The following is a 22649-nucleotide window of genomic DNA, read 5'->3' on the forward strand; positions in this document are numbered from 1 at the left end:
AAAGAAAGGAAGAGATGTTCATACAGAGAGGAGAAGACTATTTTGGGAGTGAATAGACTCCTAATGATGCCTCCATTCCTGCAGCAGTAACACAAAACAGCAGAGGGGGAAAAGAGGGGAGAGAACATCTCTTCATGCTAGAAAAGCAGTAATTATTTTAATTAGCCCTTGTTATATCTGAATAGAGGCCCAAAGCTGGAGCTGCAACACACACGGGATCCTCACATTTGTGTGTGTGTTTGGGGGGGGGGGGGGGTAACATCAGTATGTGCCAGCTATGGATGTGTCCCTTGTGTCTTACTATCCTCAAGTGGAATCGCTGCTTAGCAAAACTGTTATTTATGCCTGGCTGTCTGTGCACCAGCCGGGTTCCCCGTCTCCCTGCCTGCTCATTAACAAACAGTTTATCAGCTTCTCTGTCCATTACTGCAAAAATGTCAACAGCTAATCCAAGTGATAAAGTGATGAAGGTTAAGAAAATAAGATCTCTGTAACAGGAGCCATGAGCAGCTCTTTGGATCAACAGTTTTAGCCTATACTGCCACACTATCGATCTGGATCCAGATCAGATCTGACGAGATGTTTACCTTGCGAGGTGATGATCTAATTATTTTAAGTTAGCCCATGTTAGACACTGATAGACAGATGGTTCATCCAATCACCTGCCAAGTGTGTTTTGAAGGTGCCTGCTCTTTCCCAAACAGTTTCCATGGACGACTTCCCAGATGGTTCTGTGTAACAAACCATCTGGTGTGTCAGGTTAGCGTGATGTTTAAATCAAGCGCTTCATGTGCGTCAGAAGTACTTTTTTCAGTATTACAAGTTTTTCTTTTTTCCCCGAATTTCCAGCATTTCCACTCAGGGCTGCCCAAACAGAAATAGTGCTTAAAGCAGTTGAATGGAAACACGGTCTCCACTGCAGTCCTCAGCCTCCGACATTTTCAACTCAGTGCTGTATACACAGCTGAGACCCTCAGTGCTGAGAGAAAAAAGAATGGGTGTGGATGATGGGTGTGTATGAATGAAAAAGAGAGCCAGATGGAGAAGTCAGAGAAGCAATTGATTTTTCCCCTCTCAGTAGCCAAGGAAACCAACCAAAGATGTCCTCATGCAAGGTTACAGGTCACGGGTGACGTACAGGAAATGGCTGCTGGAGGACAGAGACGCTGCTGGAGAGAGAGATTTGACTTTACCATTTAAGCTCAAGTGATACAACAGAGTATGACAGAGAGAAAGACTACAGCCAGAATGGTCTTAATGAGGAGGTTTTTATGGCTTCTGTGAGATGTGTTCACTCCACCCAGCATGTCTGGGAGCACAATGACCTCACCATCTAAACTCACAGACCAATATGTGCAGCAGTGAGCGCAGTGGCCTGTACACTGTAACTGGACTGAACTGGTCATACTGTTCAGACAAAGTGCCTTAATGTGCCTTTCTGGGTCCAGATCAGACCCAGATCAACCCAGCAGGAAAAGGTCAATTTGCCCAAATCATCCAAAAGACTGTGCAGAGTTTCCAATTTATTTGTTTAGGTTTTGAGATATCTGTCACTGAAACTTCTGATATCCATGGAACAAAAGGTCCAGACTTCAAGCTGACAGAAATTCATCTGTATTTTTTTGGATAACTGATGGACCGTTGGAGTCATTTATGAAGCGAAAATGTAAAATACGTATGTATTCCAGCCTCCTGATTGTTAGGATTTGCTGTTTTCCTCTGTTTATCAAAATGTCTGAAACTGAATGTCTTTGGGTTTGGGACTGTTCCAAAAATCCAAGGCTAGATCCAGTGGCACCACAAGGACTGGTTAACCTTTAGGCAACAAAGAACCATCTGCACCAGCAGGATGAGGAAGGCTAAATCACATTATTAGCAGCCAGCTCTCTCTGCCTGTGATGGTGCCACCAAATTTTGGAACATTACAGCATCTCTTAAGAGCTTAAAACCAAACCAATGTCTGTTCATATTACTGACAGATCACCCATGGTTGACCATTTAATTACCATTTCCGCTCCTCTGGCCTTTTATTGAATATGTCTGCAGGTTAAAGAATAGATAATTACTGTTGTCTTTAGTTGGAGATGTTTTCACTGTCACCTCACAGACAGAGCTCAGACTGCTGTTGTTGATGATGGTACTCAGTCAAGCCCTCTTACCATGAGAAATGGGTCGCCACAGGGGTCTACCCCTGGACCATCACCGTTCAATTCTCCATCAATTCTTTCTAATCAGTACTTCAATGTTCATATTATGTACATACTACATATGTATTATATGCCCCAGACTCCATGCCAACCCAGGCCCTGACTCATCTTCAGTCTGCCTTTCATGCTTTCCAATTATTGCTCCTTCATCACAGATTAGTTTTTGATGCTGAAAAGACCAAGTACATGGTATTCTCTGACTCTGACTGTCCTGCAATTAAAACTTTAAATGGCATGATTACTCTTGGTGAGTCATACAAATACTTAGCAGTTTCTCTTACTTCTTCTTTTAAAAGTTTTTTTTCAATTCCTATTTACTTTAAATGTATGTAAAGAACTTAGAAACTGTGTCATATATATAGTATGTATAAATGATGCTATGGATATATACCACTGTGATCAGAGAAATATGTTTGTGATATGTGTGATTTTCTAAATGATTGGCACATAACAGGAAACAAGATTTGTTATTGGTTGTTGTTGATTATTGGATAGGGACAGTGGCAGACAGAGAATGAGAAAGAGGGAGAGATAGAGAGAGAGAGAGAGAGAGAGAGAGAGAGAGAGAGAGAGAGAGAGAGAGAGGTACGACATGTAACACAGGTCTCCGGCTGGAATCGGATCGCCGACAGTTGTCACCTTGTGACACGCGCTCCCAGATTTGTTATTGTAAGGAGGCAAGAACTCTTGTTTCTGCTACTATTTTTAAAGTGCTCATTCACATCCTCCAGTGGGATGGAAATTTGCTCTTTTTTATTGCCTGAGTCCATCCAGTAACAGACAGTGAGGAAAAAGGAACTGTTCATTACCTTGCTTCTTTTGTAATGTTAATCTCTCTCACTCGAAACGTATGGCTGCTGTGAATGACTGAATGAATACAACCTCCAAAAAGTGTCTGACCCGCTACTCTTGCTGATTTTGTTTAAACTTTCACAAAGGGAAATTCTCAGGAATTTCATTAGGTCAAAAGGAGAAACTTCAGATCAACTTTTCCACAAGAACACATATTGCCTCTGTTCACATGACCCCAAACACAGAGGCATTCTGTGGAAAACTGCAAGTATAAAAAGAGCATCTGACTTGTGATGCTTGTTGTGTCAGTCATGCCGTCACCTCTCTGTTGCAGCTCTCTCCATACTGCAATCTGTTTGTCTGTTCCCACATAAAAGCAGAGAACTTTTCACATTACTGTACATGATGTCACCCAACTGCATTGTGCAATGTGAAAGGTTTTATAAAGAATTCAGTGGAGCTTCTGGTTGGAGGTTTTATATAGAAATTATAAATCATGCAACATAAGCTTAGACAGAAACTGCAAATTCCTGTACAGGATGTCATAAGCAGTGGATTAAAGAAGACTAGCAGATAGCAGACTAAGGGCTCAAGTCCATCTACTCTTAATCTTCCTTGTATGACATGTTATCTATCAAATCCACAAAACACTGAGTCAATTAAATCCAGTGTTTTCTTGAAAACAAATGCTTCTATTGAGTATGTGCCATGTACAATCTGCTCACTTCCCATCTGGGGAGAAAACGCAGGTTCCCTCAAGGTTACGCTTTACTTTAGGCTTAAAGGATGAGACTCATGTTGCTCTGCTTTTTCAGATATGTCAGTAAATTCCAAGAAAAGATCAAAACCAACAGTGCATTACAGGGCATTCTGTCTCTTTATGCTTTCTAACTTCACTTCATTCCTACTGAAGGCATAAATGTTTAAATACGGATCACAAACACAGTTTGTGTTTGTAAAAATGTTCAGTAATTTCCCACACTGTAGGATTTACCAGGAGGACGACTGCTGCGCTCCAAGCAGTGTCACAGTAAGAACCTGCACTGTGTGTGCGACCTTTTGATTGTGTAGAAGAACACAGAGCATTAATTACCATCTTTGGCAGAGTGGGTAGGAAGTAAGGAAGGTACCACTGGCTCCCCCACTTGACGTCGGACCGGAAAAACACACTCACACACTCACATGCTGTGACTGTGTTTGTGTGTGTGTGCATCTGTGTGTGTGTAATATGTGTTACTCATGTCGTGGGGACAAAACGCAGATCCCCATAATATAAATCATTACATTTTAGGGTTAAGATTAGGTAAGGATTAGGCAAGTAGTGATTATGGTTAGGGTTAGGGTAAGTCTCCAGGACATGAATATAAGTCTATGTAATGTCCCCACAAGTTACAAAAACCTAACAAAGCATATAGTGCAACGGAACACAGGACATGAGAAGAATGAGTTGAGCAAAACAGGTGAACTGTGGCAGATTTATTCAATCTGGTCAACTTCTAACCTATGTTAGTACTGACATGTGCTTGTGTTTCGCTGAAATATTCCCTCGTTTGATACAAATCATTAAAAACAGTTAGTCATGAATGAAAATGTGTTATTATTGGCAAGAGATAAATGATCAGTTGTTTAGCAAGAATATGGATATGTGTCTGTCACAGCGACATCATCATAACTTTACAAGATGCAGTCACAAAACTTTACTAATGCTTAGCTGAGGTCAAAATGATGTTCAGAGATGAGGACTGACTGCTCATATAATAATGTAACAATAACAACTGAGTGCTCAGGGGAGGGAACGTCAACATGTTGACAGGCGACACAGCTAGTTTGATTCTATCACAAGGTGCTCTCTAGAAAACATTAGATCCCAACTGATGCTGTTGGTGTGTCAGGAGATTTAAATAATGATGTTACGCTGCTGTGCCTCATGCAGAAATGTGCACAGTGTCTGTTTTAACAGGGAGACACACTTATCCTTTCTGGTACGGGGGGTGGCTGCAGGTATTTAATAAACTCATCTCATTAATGAGGCTTTATTTCACCCATCTGCTGTTAATCAGAATGTTAATTTTTCTGACACGGCCCGCCTGATCCGCGGATTATCCACGGTGTGCATTACTGCCCCAAATCACATCACTCCACTGAGTGCACTCTGTTAGTTCATGCACTGAACACCTCTTCCACAAAAGTGTGTGTCTGTGTGTGTGTGTCTGTGTGTGTGTGTCTGTGTGTGTGTGTCTGTGTGTGTGTGTATTTCTGGTGTGGTTCCTCATTAGGCCCGGACATGTTTGAGCTCAGACTGTTGTTATGTTGAACATCTCTTTCATTTACTCATTGACTATTTCCTACATAACAATAAGCACTTTGTAGTTTATTCTGAAGTGAACAGTAAAATGAGATTTGGGACATTTCTGAATCATCATTATGTGCCATCACTAACAGGCGTTCTGTCACATAACTGCCAATTTCACATCTATCAAAATCGAAGCAATGCATTATTGGATTTTTAGCAAAAAGCTGAGTGTGCTGTTAATAACAAACGTGTTTCAGGGTAGTATGTAGTGCAGACATTTCACGACAAATGAAACAGTGAAAATAATTCTTGTGTACGAGGAATAAACAGAATGATTTTGGACATATTTTCAAACTGGAATAAAAGGAAGGGATGAGGAGTTTATAAGCTGTAAAATCTACTGTGGGCACAGACAAACAAGGAGGGAAACAGCAACACCAGGAAAAAGAAAGATAGCAGAGAGGAAAGGATTGTGGGTAAAAACAGCCCTTCAGCAGCAGTAACATGTTATTTTATCTTGGAATACAGCAATATGTGTCATTATATTGCTGTGGGAGGATGTCCAAGTGCTGTATTGCTTCTTTTGTTTGTCTGTTTCCAGTCCACCTTTTGCTCTATTTCTCCTGCTCTTGCCTCTTTATATTTGCCACCTCCACATGATTCACAATAATTTGTGCCTTCATAACACCTGTCCTTCTCCACGCGTGTCTCACACTCTGAATCCACCGCCCTCCAAGTCATTACCCTTTTCCTCTTTTGTCTGCTCTCCAACAATTTGTTCTGCACGGCTGAATTAGGCTGGTGACGGAGAGACCGACCACAAGGATCAAACGAGACAGAGTACGGGTGTTTGAAATGTTATCATTTCTGAAAGGATTTCTTCCAAAAAGCCTGTCAAAATGTATCACCAATTAAAAACCAAGCACAGGAGAAACGTCAGACTTTCTGGGTAAAATGATAAAACGTTGGATATAATTGGAAAATTAGTTTTTAAAACAAAAAACACATTGTGCCTGAGGTTTTCATATGGGTTCACTATGAGCTATGAAGAATGCAGAATTTTACATTAACAGATGTACACACATGTTCGTCTTATGTTGTCTTTCTCATGCATTAGCAACGGAAATTTGTTTTTAACTTCAACAGTGTTTATAGACATTTGGTGCTACTCTTCCCTGTACAGCTTCCCTATAATAAAATCATCACAGCAAATATGAAGTCTTCATTTATCTCGCAAAATGTTCCTGTTTTGCTGTCATTCGGCTGTTTGAAAATGAAACTTTTTATATCACTGCTAAATCAAGCAAGCTGATCGACAGTTGGTGGAGGTAATGCTCCAAGAAGTGTAGCAACATGCTAAAACAAAGAGAAGAAGACTAGCAAGTGTTACGACTGCAGTCGTATATTTTGTTAGTTTCTGTGTGCGCTCTGTGTCCCTGTCTGTGTCTGTGAAGTTTTCTGTATGCAAATTGCAGTGTGACAGTGCGGAGAGGTGATTGGTCACTGGTTGTCAATCCAGGCTGGCGGATTGGCTGTTTTCCGGAGGTACCGGCTATAAAAGGATCCAAGATGGCGGTCGGCGGCCGGACAGCAGCAGGCATTCCACATCTCCCTCTTCTCCCAACCAGCCACACATTGCTTTGCTCAAGTGAATTTTGTAATGTTCTCTAGTAGGGGTGGACTGCCAGTTTTGTTAACCCAAATTTTATCTTCTGTTTTGCTTAGTTAGGGAGGTAAGTCCTGTGTCTTTTGTTTCCTTTGTTTTGGTTAGGTAAGATATATCCTCCCCAGTTAGGATTGTTTTGTTTGTTGTTTTGGCCTTTGTCCACCCTGAAGTCCATGATTGTCTTGGACCTTTTGTCCATTAAATTTCTTTTGCAAATAAATAATTGTGATTTAGTTATAAACTGGTGCTCTGGATCTGTGGCTATTTGGGACCTGGGGAAGATGGGGGCTCTTCGGGTTGTGTCCGTGCACCCCTAGGCCGGGCATAACACAAGTTTTCAAAAATATTCAAAAAAAATGGACTTTGATGATTTGTACACTACCAATAAATAAGCCACAGCCGATATTACCAAGCTAACTTAGCAAGCTACTGTTAGCATAGCACAGCTGTGCTGTTAGCTTGTCAGTAAGTGAAAAGAGGGTTTCACATTCACAGATAGACTTGATTTGCATATTTGATTTTACAATGTTAGTATATTTAAGCTAGGCTATAGACAGAGTTAGCTAAGCTTTCTATGCTTTTTGGTGGAACTTTCAGGTTAGCATTGGATGTTTGCGCCGAACAAAACATCCAAGCAGGAAGTCTTTTTCACAGTGTGTCATGATAACACGACTGAGCCATTTTAGATGAATGTCTACCTCAGTGATTGAGTTTTGTTTTTCATTTTTTACAGGACTATCACATGTGCTGTCACTCCAGAGAGGCTCCAGGAGGGGCTCCCCACCTACCCACAACCACCTCCACCCTCCTCATCTGGCCTACACCACCCTCATCTGTGCGATGTTGCCTTCAATATCCACACCACCTACAGTACAATTAAAATTAGTCACTTGGCAGATGCTTTGTTCCAAAGCAACATACAAATGAATTCACACACCGAAGGCACAGCATTAGGGGCAGTTTTGGGGTTTAGTATCTTGCCCAAGGATTCTTCAGCATGTGGACTGTCAAGGCTGGAGATCAAACCACCATCCTCCTGATTGGTGGACGACTGCTCTACTCATGAGCCACAGCCACACATCACACTGGGGTCAGACTGTTTCCTTTCTGTGGATTTGACTTCTGTGCTTTGTCTTGTAGTGGGGCTTCACTTTGCCGCTTTTAATAATGGCCAATAATGGTTGTCTCTGAACATATGAGACATACTGGTGTTGAAGTGCCCGTGGGAAGAGTGAACATGTCATACTCTGTCCATTCTGGATTAAAAGCTCTGTTGTGGCTGTCTACTTTTCTCTTTTCAGAGCACACCAGCTGAACTCACTGTTCTCTGACTCACATATTTTTCTCTTTTCTCATCTCTTTCCTGTGTGTAACGTCATTTCTCTCACTGACTCGAGTCAGAATACTTATCGGAATGCACAGATTTGATTGGCTGAGTAGCATCACGTGAGATGCGCCGATAAAAATAGAAACGCTCCTTCAAAATGTAATAATTCTCAATAATTAATCGGTTATAGGTCATTCAAACTTCTTCACACTCAACACTACATTTCCTTTAGTCCTCAGCAATACACCTACCAAGTGTGAAGTCGATTGGATGAACGGATGAATCGATAAAATTGGTTAAAGATGTGTGTTGAATAAATGACTTATTTCTAACACATTACGTAGCCATATTTTCACGTCTCCAGTCAGCTTTTGGCACTGATTTAATGTTAGCTCTATGTAATCTGTGTTGTAGCTTTTTTAAATTCTCTAAATCTGCGATTCAATCCACAATTCTTTTATCACACAAATTAACCTCAATTCTGCCATCAGTCTGTCGCTGGGCCCCCTGTCAAATGGCCGGTGGCCCCCATCATAATACTTGCCACTTGGCCTGACAAGTCACTCACACACAAATTTAACAAGCAATAGGTTGTTTGCAGATGACGTCATGTCACTCTTTTGTTGAGGCAAAAACCGCAGATGATGGGCCGGAAGTGATTTTCTGCATAGGAAGCACTATGACACACTCAAAATGCTGATGTTTTGGGTCGTTAACGGTTGCTCAGATCAAGCAAAACAAGAAACCATGAGGAGCTTTTGCCGAATACCAAAAGTTGTTGTTCATAGGGATGAAAAATGCCAGAAAAAAAAAGCTTAACTCTCTGCGGTCCGGAGGAGCTGATGTAACATTAGCTATTGTTTTAAATCTATAGTGATAGATTTAAAGTAATGGCTGGAAGCAGCATGACTAACTCTTGTTAAATTGGAACACAGTTTCATGTGTTCACGTATGTTCTGATTTTCTGTTTATACCCTTCTCTCATAATTTCATAGAAACTAGCCCAGTAAGAACTTTCCACCATCTCATCCATTGCAGTTTTCACTTCTGGCCCTCCATCTGAATTTAACATCACATGACTGCAAACAACCTATTGAAAGACACACACACACACCCACCATGGATTGGGGGAGAGGGGGGATTGTCATGAGGCCTGTATGTGGTTGCCATGGCAGCAGGTGTGTGTGGTGCCAGGGATCTCCGCTGGTCCCAGTGAAGTCACAGCAGCCGACTCTGGCAGCCACACAGCATTCCTCCACTCTGAAACAGCTGAAACATGCCCTTCACTCACACACAGTCTCTTTATTATAATAGACAACATCAACAAACATCTTTTAAGTACAGATACACACAAGCACACACATTACTTGGATCAACTTTGGGTAAATCCAGACACACCCATTGGCTTTATAAACTAACAAGTCAGCTGGAGTGGACAGACTCAGAGCAGCGTCATTATGTTGCACTGATGCAGAAAACAGATATGAGCATGGAGCTGCTTTAGGAAAAAATAACCCACTTTCAAACTGGTAGTTTCTGAATGTCAGTCTGAATCCAGGAGTGGTTCACTTCAAGATGTGGTCATTTAAAGACTTTTTCACCGAAATCTTGAACGAGTCTGTCTGAATGAGCTGGTCTGAGATCCATGTGAAGAAAATTCAAGACTGCACAACATGATAACATCATCTGTGACATTCCTGCACTGCTGGCCAAATATAACAGGATAAAATCCCTCACGGCTTAACATGGTGCTACACAACATTTTCTTCTCCTGTGGGATCACAGACGCTCATTCATTTTTTTTACTCCTAGTGGCTCACATGGGGGAGGTGGGGGTTACATTCCCTTCAGTTTTTCACCTCTTCAACAACTTTTTATTTAATGTAATGACATACGATCCTGAGGAGAACATGCCAGAGAGGAACACAAAGCACAGAACTAGAAAATAGAATAATGTTACGCAAATATGTTCCTCATTTGCTAGCAATTACAGTAGTTCCCTAACTAACCCTGTGAGTAGACGCTATGCTACTACGCCTCAAGTGCTGCCGATTTCATGAAGATATGAAGATAAACTTCAGTTCCACTTTCCAGTGTGACCAGGCCTCAACTGCACCAACATGGTTCCTGGCACATGAGCAAACACCTGCCATTTGCGGAGGGAAGGCATGTACAAAACTACCACAGTGTGTGACAGAGGGCCACTGGGGTTATTAGCAGAGGGATTCAAACTAGCAAGAAACGGCCTCTTAACCTGTTGGGGACCTTTTGTAATATAATACACTGACCTTGTCAGAACTAGTCCTCCTAATGGGGACCAAAGTCAGTCCTGTTGATGTGTATGTGCATGTTATAGTAAGGGTTAAGGTGTGAATTGAGTTTAGGGTTGCATTTGGATTAGGCGGCTGTGCAAATTTAGGGTTAGTGTGTGTGTGTGTGTGTGTGTGTGTGTGTGTGTGTGTGTGTGTGTGTGTTGCTATCTAGAGCCCAAAAAACAGTAAAACAACTCGACATGCAGTCTCAAGCGTTTTCTATAACTTATCCACCCTGAGGTTAACACCACACACTGCTGAGCTCTCTCTCTCTCTCTCTCTCTCTCTCACACACACACACACACACACACACACACACACACACACACACACTGTAAACTGCATCTGCCTGAATGACTCTCTCTTTTTCTTTCTCTCTCCTTCTTTTTCAGTATTTCCCCTCACGTTGAGTCCTTCGCTCTTCAGTTCTAAAATCTGTCGAACCACTCAGCATTTCTCTTCATCCGTCTGCATCCCCTCCGTGCTGGAGATGCTCCCTCCCTGCTTCAGGAAATGTCATCTCCTTCCTTGTTTCCCCGCATGTTTGAAGAGAAAACTCAAAATGATTGACAGTGACAGAAAGGCAAGACAGCTGTGCAACTGGGAAATGTGTTTATCTGTGTGTGAATGCAGGGAGAGAAGGGTTTAAACAGGGAGAGATTTGTAGATATAAACTGCTTGCCCTCCTCCCTCGTTCTCTCCTCTGTCCTTGCCACAGTCACCCAAGCTGCCACTCAGCTTTAAACTAGTTTGTGTTTGCAGTTATTCACATCTAAAATCCTCTTTATGCTCTGGTGTTTTAATTCCACCACTGGAAACCTTGCCACCTCCAGAGTGAAGGTCACTGTTTAAATCCCACATCATTTGCACTAACGCTAATGACAGACATGAACGCTCTCACATGTATTAACTGTCTGTCATTCTATCTGTCATACGTATTTCCTACATACAGTTTCCACGAAATACTTACAAGTCTTACACGAATGACCTCCTAGTCATCTGGTAAAACTGTTGAAGTCCATCTGCAATTACAGTGCATGTTTTTTTCTGCATAGAGCATACAGGGCTGCCTTTCCTGTACAATCAGAATCCAAAAGTTTGAAATGTATGCTGTATTTGTGGTTCATGATGTCTCAGTATGTGTGTGAACTTTGCAGACAGAACAAAACTGTTTCTTTGACAGAGAACCATTTTGAATATAGTCAATCCAATCATTTCATATGATCAAATCTGCATAAAGCAGTAACATCCGCATTCTATCACTGGCTTGCGGTCACACTGACAACCAGACAGCAGGCCTCCACCAAGCAAAAAGCTACAGACTTAAAGCAACAACCCACATTAGCTTTCCAACAATTGTCTTCAAATTAATTCTCTCCAGTGCCCCATAGTAACACTTTAACATCCAAAACACACTGTGCTGGCTAGCATTTAAATAGGAAATTAATGAAATTTACATGAAATTACAAATTAGGCGTGCAGGTCGGAGAAATTCGCCCCAAAGTTCAAAACAATTTTTTTTCCACACTCACTGGAGATCCAGCCAGTATCAGTGATCATATAAGATCGTGATAAGATTTCTCACAGCTCTTGGATTGACCTTAAACAGGACAGTCAGGTGATGGGTTTAATTAGAAATCACACTACACAAAGGTTTCACACACTGGGCTGTACGGGTGCGCAGATGCAAAGCCAGTGGAGGCACAATTGCTTATATAATGTCAGTTTCCAAGAGCAACACCTGTGAATTTCTTGGCTTGTAATGAACCTGAATTCCAGGGCATCAACATCACTGTTGGTGAAGAATGAAGTCTAAGATGCAGTAGATGCATTTTGAGAAGTTTCTGCAGGAGGACGCCCTCTCACATGAGGTATGAAAGAGACATTAGATACAATTTTAAGATACAAAGGATATTTTTCATTATGCCTTCTTTTTTTTTAAATCTAGTATATCCCAACAGTGACAAAAGTCAATATGGTAGACAGGAACGCATGCCATTAACCCAACACAGACCTGATCAACTAAAGCTCAAGTCAGACTTCTGTATCCATGCTGACGTGGACACAGAATAGTGAATAGTGGTCTGCTTGACATAATTTTCATCATCCGCCCATGTCTGTGAGGGTCTGCACAGACCAGAATTGATGAGCAAACTGTACACACTGATAAACTGTCCAGGATGATATATCAGCAGACATTAGCTTATTACAGATAAATTGGTATCTGGATATGTCGGACAATAAATAGCAAGAAATTGCAATGCCAAACTAGGTTTGAGGCAGTTTAGTAACAGTGACACATTACATAGTTTGTTCACCAAAGAGAACTGACAAGATGATTTTTCAGCTATATGTCTGCAGCACACAGTATGCACAATGGTCACAGTTGTTAAGAAAAAAAATCGAATGTATCTGCTGCAAGATTGTTTATGTTATGTGTTAATGTACACAAAAAAAAAATACTAGTGGCCTCAAAAATCCAGTATTGGTTGGGCTATAGGGTACACATCTACATCAAGTCCATTTGGAGTCTGTCAAGAACAATGTGTGGAGAGCAGCATGTTCACACAGAAACTCTGACATATATAAGCTTCATTCAGTTGTTTAGTTTCAGCTTTTAAATGAAATACTGTACAAGGCAAGCAACTAATACAGGCACAGAAAGGTCAGCTTTCTTACTCTGAATACTGACAGCAACCTTGTCAACACGTAAGCTACAGTGCATAGGATCTGTCAAGGACAAGCAGAGGATGTTTGTGTCTGTGGCTCTTTCTTTACATAAACACAGGACAAACAACAATCTTGAAATGGGTCCCTTCGATGATGTACAGTAAGCCGGACATTTTACAATGTAAAAATGCACTTCACAGGGCTCTCTGGTGAACAGACTATGCATTGGCCACACTGTTTCTAATTTACATCAAACCTAGTTTGATATTTCCATACTGAAATTTCTCGTTACTTATCAGCTGACACATACATATGCACAGCCCAGCTCTCATATTCACGATCATTTATATGGTGATAGATACTCATAATAATTCAGCCTGAATGGAAATATACTCAAACTGATTACAATTTCATTTGTGTTGGTGTTACTGGTGGTACAGACCCAAATATGTTTATGTCCCTTTAAGACCGACTGTGAAAATTACTAACTTACTCCGTAACTTACTCACATAACAAGCATTTAAAGGTAGTTTATGTGCACACAGAGTGGAACCACACAGTTGTCAGACTGTTTGTCGACTTTAGTAAAACTGAAGACGGCACTTTCTGTTTTCATCAAATAAGTAATAAATGCCTTTTTGCATTTACATCCAGAAGGTGTCGATGGTGTATGCATAGGATAAGCAACAAGTCAATTTAAGGTTCACATTCTTAACCAAGTTTTGGATCCAGCAAAAAAATGGTACTGAGATGAGGGTCAAACCAAGTATGGATGCCATGGCAACTTTTATAGAACAAATAACTTGTCAAATTTACTAAACATTTATGTAATGAAAGGGGCTGACTTAAGAGGACGGAGCAGGAAAAACACGACTCATGTAAAGCCAATGCAAAGCCATGACTGAATGCTGCCTGCGTAAAGCTTCTGATGTTGTGGTATCATCTGAGAAGTGTCCATGTGTCAATGCTTTGGTCGCTTTTGAGGCTGCACTTCATGGTGTTTCTGTAAAGACGTATTTCATTGGGAGGTGTTTCAGCGCTGCGTACGCACATGTGCTTTGTCTCTTTTGCAGTGACACACACAAACTCCTGACCAGCAGCTGTGATGAGGTGGTGTGTGTTCCCGGCGAGATGTGGCACCAGTAGCAGAATGATACTGGGAGACACAAGGCCCTCAGTGGCCCTAATTGCTTTCCATGTGCACACACACAAACACACACAAAACCACAGGGGATACATTGTCATTACTCTTGACCAGTTTCCAGGAGTGCGCTGTAAACAAATCATTGTTCACTTCTCAGCACAGCAGGAGCAGGACACAGAATTAGAGGAATGGAACAAAGTGAGAACAATAATGCCAAGGACAACAAGAGAAAACATCAAAGTGGTACTGAACGAACGAGGGAGGGAGAACGGATTGGAAGAAGACAGAAACACAATGTTTCAGACAGAGAGCAAAGAGTGCAGATGGGAGAGGAGAGGCAGGCAGAGAGGGATAAGAAACCCAAATGGCACTCTGTCTGAGAAAGGACGAAAATAAACTCAGCTACTCGTATCAAACATAAACAGGGCTCCCACTGTGGCCTTGATATGAAATTCCATGACTTTTCCATGACTTTCCATAATGGAGTGGCGGCACATCTGTGCAATTTTAATTCTGAAAATCATTCATGGTGTGTAATGCTGTTTCTGAACTGGTGATGATTTATAATGTGATTACTGGCCCGTTTCATAACACAGCTGAAAACCAGCAGCTGTAACAACTATAGAACTACATATTCTGTATTACATTTACCCTTTGACATTTCATTTGACTGTCCAGACTCTGTGCAATTCAATCACCATGTAGTGCCTTAAAAAACACACAGTGGAACAAAAGTCTCCTTTTTTTTTTTTAAGGACATTTTTTATTCCATTTTGCTAACAATCTCACAGTTCAGTCTGTAGCATTTTAGCTGCAAAGTTTACCTTGGTGTGACACGGTCTCTATCATAGAAGCGAATGAGGAGGTGATTTTGACACACAATACTAAACATTGTCCGTATATTCCTGTCATGTCACCCTTATGAAGGATTTTGGGAACAGGATAATGAATGGTTCCCATTTCAGTTCTCAAAAATCTTTAATGTTCAACACATTTGATGAGCTCTGGAAGCCTTGCACTAATACTAAACACAGTCTGGTGGTCAGACACTGAGACATCAAGGCTCTGCTCTCCAAACACAACAGCAAGGGAGATGGACACAGACAGTGTCCTTCAGCACCCTAACAGGGAGCAGTCAGGCAACACACAGGCCTGTCAGAGAGACGTCCAACCATGCTTTCCCCTGAGCCTCATCCTGGGAAACCTGTCTCTGTCTGTGTGTGTGTGTGTGTGTGTGTGTGTGTGTGTGTGTGTGTGTGTGTGTGTTTTCATTCACTTGTGTACTCACTCAGCTGTTAATCCCACACCACTCTCCCAGGCCTGACTGCCATGCCTACCACAGAGTGCCGTGTTTGCCTTCTGGCCTGTTACACAGTAATGCTGTAAGCTAATTGCTGATGGTTTGCTGGGGAAAATTAATATAACAGCCTGAGCCTAATGTGTTTAACTTGATTGAGATTAACATCCCTTTAACTCACTCTTAATGCGTGATGAAGCAGCGCTCTGGCAGCTGCACCAGCTCATCCGGGTGACTATGGCCTGAATAACAATGCATGAATGAGTGAAAACAAGCCTGAACGATGGAGGCGGAACTGTTGAACAGTTGCAGATTTTGAATTTAGCTTTGGCATATTTCTGGGTGAAATGTTTTTGCGTTATTGTGTTTTCTGCTGCGCTCTCAAACACACACACACACACACACACACACACACACACACACACACACACACACACAAGTACAACAGCATTTATACTGCTCTATTGGAAAGATACTATAGGTTTCACCCCATTTCACTACTTAGTTTGCATTAGCTAAAGGGAAAATGAGTTTGACGTTATGATAAGCTGGTCTTGTTATTGCTCACTGTTCTGTTTGGCTTTACTCTAGCTCAGCTGTTCTCTGTGGCCCTGTATCCTTGAAGAATACCAGAGGGGTTTTCTCTACAACCCAGCACATACAATTATTTTCTTATTAAACCAGAGAACAAGGAAGCTAATTCTGGCATCAAAGGTCGAGAGGTGACTGGAGCATTTCAGGGTAAGATGGACAAACTCTCCCGGATGAATCATCAGTACAAAAGATGCACAACTGCACTAATCTGCACTGGTTCTGCAAAATCCACCATGAATGTCAAACCACACAGACACGTTCACACAGACACGTTTCCATGGAAGGTTTTCCTTCATCTCTGTGAATTATCCCTGATAAACTGACACAATTTTACTTTGTCTGGTGCTAGCAGCTCCACAGCAGCAACAAGGCACTCTTCCTCAAATTCTCCTTCTGAATGAGGTCTCAGCTAGCTAGTAGCTCGCTCACCACAGAATAGAGTTGGGCAGTATTCAAATTTTGGTACCGTCAAACCTTCCCCACGTTTTCCTGGGGTATACGGTATTACCGTGACTAATTAAAAATCACTTTGCAGGGCAGCGTGACATGCGCGCAGTTCAGACGGTCAATGCTCACACTAGGAAGCACCAATCCTAACTTGTAGCATACCAGAATGACGGGGAGAAACTCAGATAAAAGCCTCTACCAAGCATTGCCACCCAAACAAAACATAATTCATACCCCAAGAAATTATATGCACATACACAAACCACACAAGCCTGGTGTCATATGAAAGCAGAGAGTCTGATGATCACGAAGATGTCTGCCTCCTCACTGTGCGACGAAAACTCGGTGAGCAGAAAAAAACTTCGCTAAATCATACAGTATGTCTTATCTTTGCTGTTTTTATATTCCAGCTCAAAGAAACGCTGCTAATGTCTGCTCCTATGACTCTGTGTTAGTTTGAGACCAATCACGAAGGTCCTGGTTGTTTACATAAAGAGGAGGGGGTTTCTAGAGTGGAGGGAGCGCTCTTCATGCGATAGCCTATCTCTGGGGTTACTTCCTTCTGGATCGTCATTGGTGTTTCTATGGTGAATTGGGTGCTGCCCCTCAATTATCTTGAGGAGTTTCTCCATATGCTTGGACGAGATAACGGTACTCTGCCCAGATGAGCGCCTGGACATACCTGTGTTAAAACATCTGTAAAACTGCTCAGGTTCATTTTTTTAGCATGTACTTTTGCACAGTCACCTTTTTCTCGAGTAAAAATTCAACCAGATACATTGAACGGAGTGGACTTCATTTTTGGTATGACGATGCTACAATTATGTTAGGCCCCTATAGACCTATATGCGCAGCACTTTTTTTTTAATGACGGTAATGAAACTGATAGTGTTGCTATTTTTAGATACCGTGGGATACCTTATTACCGGATTACCGCCCAACCCTACCACAGAACTTGCATGTCTCTGTCAGAATGTGCTGTTGTGAAAGCACCAAAACTCCTCTGAAGAACACTGACTTTATCCAAGTGTGTTTGCTCTTGCAGCTCATCCAGTTTAGCATGTTTCGAGCCGTAATGACGCTCAAGATTTGCCTTTTTAATCACTGTGAGCTCATCCCCGTAAACTCACTAAGACGCACTTGCCTTTTACTTCTACAAAAATAATCGATGGTGATGATGATGATTATTACCATTACCTACGTACTGTGTAAGGTTTCAAGCTTAACATGCAATTACTACATACATGCAACAGAGACTGCACACTGACGAAGGGCTGACTTAATTGCCTGCATATGTGTGTGCGTGTGTGTTAACGGGGTGAGCTGAACAAACAGGGGTGTGTGCGTGCATGTGTGCAGAAGCTAATGTGGTATGTGTGGACGTCTCACACACGTGAGTGTGTGTTGTTGTAGTAATATGAGCCATGCAGGAACTAACCTCTCCCTTTTCCGTCATTTCAACTGGTAACCCGAAAAAATCCTCCGTAAATGAAGAGGTCCTATCTTAAGGGAGGGCTGTGTTAAAAAGGTAAAAATTAAATACATAAATAGAACATTCAACTCCTCACTCCTGGTCAAGCACCAAACCACTTCGCCATCCTCGCTGCTTCCACTTGCTCTGTTTTTATCAGAAGTCGAAGTGAAATTAAATTTCATTTTTGCTCAGAAATCACTATGTACAGTATGTGGTTGTTGTTTGTTTGCATTGCATACATTAAAATTGTTAATGCCAAACAAAAAGAAGTTTAATTGGTTTGGTGTATTGTTCTGCCTTGACAGCAGCTAACATTAGTGTTTTCTGGGGGGAGCGTTTTTTTTGGGGGGGGGGGGTTTGGCTTCTGACTGAATTTTTGAGAGAAATTTTATATTAAAATGCCTCCTTTTCTTTTCTTGTAAAACGTTACTCACTGATTACTCCTGATCTAACAACGCAGGTGAGGGAGCTGTGTGTGTGTGTGTGTGTGTGTGTGTGTGTGTGTGTGTGTGTGTGTGTGTGTGTCATGTGAACAGTCCTCTGCAGAATCATTTCTCGTTATGTTATATCTATAACAAAGATACTCTAGTTCCCGTTTCACTGTCTTCACAGGATGACGGGTTTTCCTCAATGCTGGATGTTGCAAAGGGAAAGAACAGGACCAACACTATGCATGCTTGTTGGAAAGGGCAAAAATGTTCTTGTACCAACCATCACAGGCATTGGTGGCATCATCAAAGCTGACGGCTAAGATGCCTTTTCCACATGTATGTCCAAAAACACTAGCTGCAGCAACATACAGCCTATTAGAAAAAAGTGAGGAGAGTTCATACTTTCAGTTTGACTTTAACTAGGGCTGCAATCAACTATTATTTTCATTAATGATTCATCTGACCATTATTTTCTCAATTAAACAAGCAATTATTTTGTCTAAAATGTCACAAAATTGTTGTTGTCTTCAAATTGCTTGTTTTACCTGACCAACAGTCAAAGGACAAAGATATTCAGTTTACAATGAAAGAAACCAACAAAAAAGATGTTAAAAAAAAAAAAAAAAGTTTGAAGATTTTCCTCAAAAAATGACTACTTGATTATCAAAATAGTTGCAGATGAATCAACTAATCATTGTGACTCACTTTTACTAACTTAATCTGACCAAGAATTTGGTGTCACCTTTCAGTCTTGGACAGTTACTGATATTCAGACATATCTTGGTTGGATATTCCGTCCTAGCTGTCACAGCTGACCGTGCCTGTCACTGACATCACTCCTCTTGTCTGACCATTCTTTCATCTACTTCCTCCCCAACAGCAGTCAAAGGACTCTCTGTTCAGCTGGCTCGTCCAGATGGGGCTCACGGGGCTGCCTCGCAGCCCGTATACAGTGTGAATGAGAGCCTGGCAAAAATCACAACCTCCCCCATGACCTGACCACGAACATGAAATATGAAGCTTGATGTTAACATCAGATGGGAAATGGGCTGAGAAGGTCATAAACCTCAGTGGCAACTAAAGCGTCAATCTATTTCTCCTTCAGCTGTCTTTAAAATCACAGAAATCCTCCACCTGTCAAGTTTCTGCTCAGCTGAATGACTTCATCACCACAGGTGACACATAACCTGCGGTGGAGAGTCGCCCACTGAGCTGATATGTTAGCGGTAATGATCCCCAAAACATGATCCTCGCATCCAACCCCGCTCCTTCATGGGAGTGTGTGACCTGCAACCTGAGCACAGGTGAGGGTGGAAAAGCACGATGTCACCATGACATCAGTCAGTCAGTAGGTGAGGGGTCTTTCCAGCAGTGGTGGAAAGTACCTATGTACATTTACTCAGGTATTGTACTTCAGTATAATTTCCTGGTGATAAACTTAATAATGCAGCAGTTTAGATAACAATGTAATAATGTCACTTACACTATAAAAGTGTCAATATCAGTCACTAGGGACATTTTTTAAAGTAAAAGTACTCTAGTGGTACTTTTGATACTTTAAGTATATTTCGTGGAACATTCTCATATACTTTCATGTGAGTAGAATCTTAAATGCAGGACTTTCTGTAGCAGAGTATTTGTATATAGTTGTACTGGCACTTTTGCTGGAGAAAAAGATCTGAGCACTTCCTCCACCACTGCTTTCCAGAGTACGCCCTGATGAAATTCATTCCCAGTGTGAGGGTGTGTGGTCCATTTGTCTGCAGAAGATCACTATAATATTCCCACAGAATTATTGTTCCTGCAGACTTCCTTGCCAGGGTATTTCATCTTTTAAAAAAAACACATCAAAGTTCATTCTTGTGAGGGAAAACTACTCTTTAAGGAGCTCTTTAATTGCACGCCACTATGAATCCAGCAGCCTTTACTGTCACACACAATCAATGGCTCAAGAGTCAAAAGGGTTTTTTTTTTTTCACCTTGCACGGCTATCCTATCATCTGAGAATGTGGCACGGCTGCTTTGAAAGTCAGTCACAGGAATCTGAAATTACGCACATGTGACGCGCGTGAAAGAACGCGTGCCACGAGGTGCGCTGCTGTCACTCTCGCGTCAAAAGAAGCACGGCCTTGGAGCGGGAGGACGCAGGGAAGGTGCAGCCTGGTCTGTGAGCCATGGCCGCTGGCTTTGGACAGGCGTCACCAAAATGTAAGATGACCTGTTACTTGTCAGTTCAAGCAAAAACGAACATTTCTGATCACTTCTCTATTTATTCAGTCCAGCTTCACTTATTTCTGATTTCCCTCAAAAGACTTTCCACCTGTTGACACATTAAACAACCTACAGTCTAATATTTTGGTAGAGTCACGTAAGGTACTATTTTACACCATTATTTGGCCGTCTTGAACAAAACGGATCCAGTCAGCTTTGGTATTTCCATTCCATGTTCGTACAGACAGGTGAAATGGAGCAAATAACACCATCATGTCAGGTTGGGCTTTCTTTACCTTAATGATGCTGCTCCGGCGAGGTGCTGCCTTCACCGAATCCAGGAGGATGGTGTCGGTGTCCTGGCCGCCACCGGTGAGGATGACACCGCTCCGCCGGCCGCGGGACGCTCTCGGCGGGATGCAGTCCGGCGCTCCGTCGCTGCACAGCCCGTCTCCATATCCATCACGCTCAGACATGTCGAAGAGGCGGAGGACTCGATTTGAAACACCGAAGAGAAAAATTAAGCAACTCGACGGATCTGATCCGAAGAAAGTTTGACTTGGCTGTGCGCTGGTGCCATTTAAAGGATAAATGGGTCCTGGCTTTCCTGAAGCATCAGCAGTTCACGAGCAGCTCTGTCACAACTAATCGGCCCAATTTGGTTAATTATGAACAGATTGTCATATTCACTGCGCACCAAGCTTCAGGCTTTGAGTCCGAGCTGCTCTCCACAGTCCATCCCCGCTCCAACAGATGACTCGCTGTTGGAATCAAAGCATCACACGCAGGTACAGAACCGACTTGGATGTAAACTGGACTGGTGCGCTCCCCGGATGCGAGCAACAAGTCTTCCCAGTGTTGCTTGTCCTCGAGGCGCTCAAGGCACAGTTTGTGCATGAAACCCTTAAAGCCCCAGTGCGTGATGAAAAACCATGAAAGCGAGGTGATGTTGGTGGAAAAAAGGTTTGAAAACAATCCAGCGTTTGGCTACACGGCTACCCGAAACCCTGCTCGTTTCTCCCCAAAACACAGTGATCTCAAAGTGCAGAAAGGAGCGAACCTGCGCAGCGGTGGGCGTCAAGTAGAGAGAAGATCCGCTGAAGTGTGAGTGCGGAGCGCACAGCTGTGACTGACCACAGCCTCCACGCTCGTCTTCAGTCCACTCAGTGCAACGACAGCCGACTTTTGACGAGAATATGGAACACAATTGACAGTCCAGCCGCACCGCCTCTTGCCCGCCACCCCTCCCTTCATCATTCCACCCTGCTCCTCCCACATGCTGGCCGAAATCATGATTGACAGGCGGAGCGTCCAATGCGCTGTGCCGCTGGGAGATTTGGAAGCAGTCAGAGACGCTGATAGGAGGACTGCCGAGTCCCGAGGACTGAGACAGCCTCCTTTTCGCTTTTTAAGACAGGCCGCTGGAGGCAAAAGGTCAGGAACAGCGAAAAACCACAGATCCAGCGCTGAATGGATATTTTTTTAAATTTTGATTTTGATTCAAGTGAGTGGTTTTTACTGTTTTCCACTATGGTTTAAAATGACTACAGCAGAAAGAATTGGTTAACTAATCAATAAGTCGAGAAAATTCACGACAACTATTTTGCTAAGTGAATCAATTAAGTCAGTTTTCAAGCAACAATGCCAGACCTTGTGAAGCCTTTCCTTGTCTTACATATTGCTAAACTGAAAACATTTACATTTGGATTGTTGTTGGACAAAAACAGAAAACTGAAAACGTCACGTTGGGCTTGAAAATGTCATCTCTAGTCTGTCAATTTGTA

At 42.2% G+C, this 22649-nt stretch overlaps 1 protein-coding gene across 1 annotated transcript in view; it reads right to left on the reverse strand.

Annotated features, from left to right (window-relative positions):
- plcl1 (phospholipase C like 1) overlaps nt 1–22055 on the reverse strand; it is a 91439-nt gene extending 69384 nt beyond the window's left edge. The window contains exon 1 of the mRNA XM_076746506.1: nt 21162–22055. Within this exon, the coding sequence (XP_076602621.1) occupies nt 21162–21341 (180 nt within the window). The 5' untranslated portion in view covers nt 21342–22055. The remainder of the gene's footprint in view (nt 1–21161) is intronic.
- Between the last annotated feature and the right edge of the window lie 594 nt (nt 22056–22649).

Source organism: Chaetodon auriga, chromosome 13 (assembly GCF_051107435.1).
Source record: "Chaetodon auriga isolate fChaAug3 chromosome 13, fChaAug3.hap1, whole genome shotgun sequence".
Lineage (NCBI taxonomy): Eukaryota > Metazoa > Chordata > Actinopteri > Chaetodontiformes > Chaetodontidae > Chaetodon > Chaetodon auriga.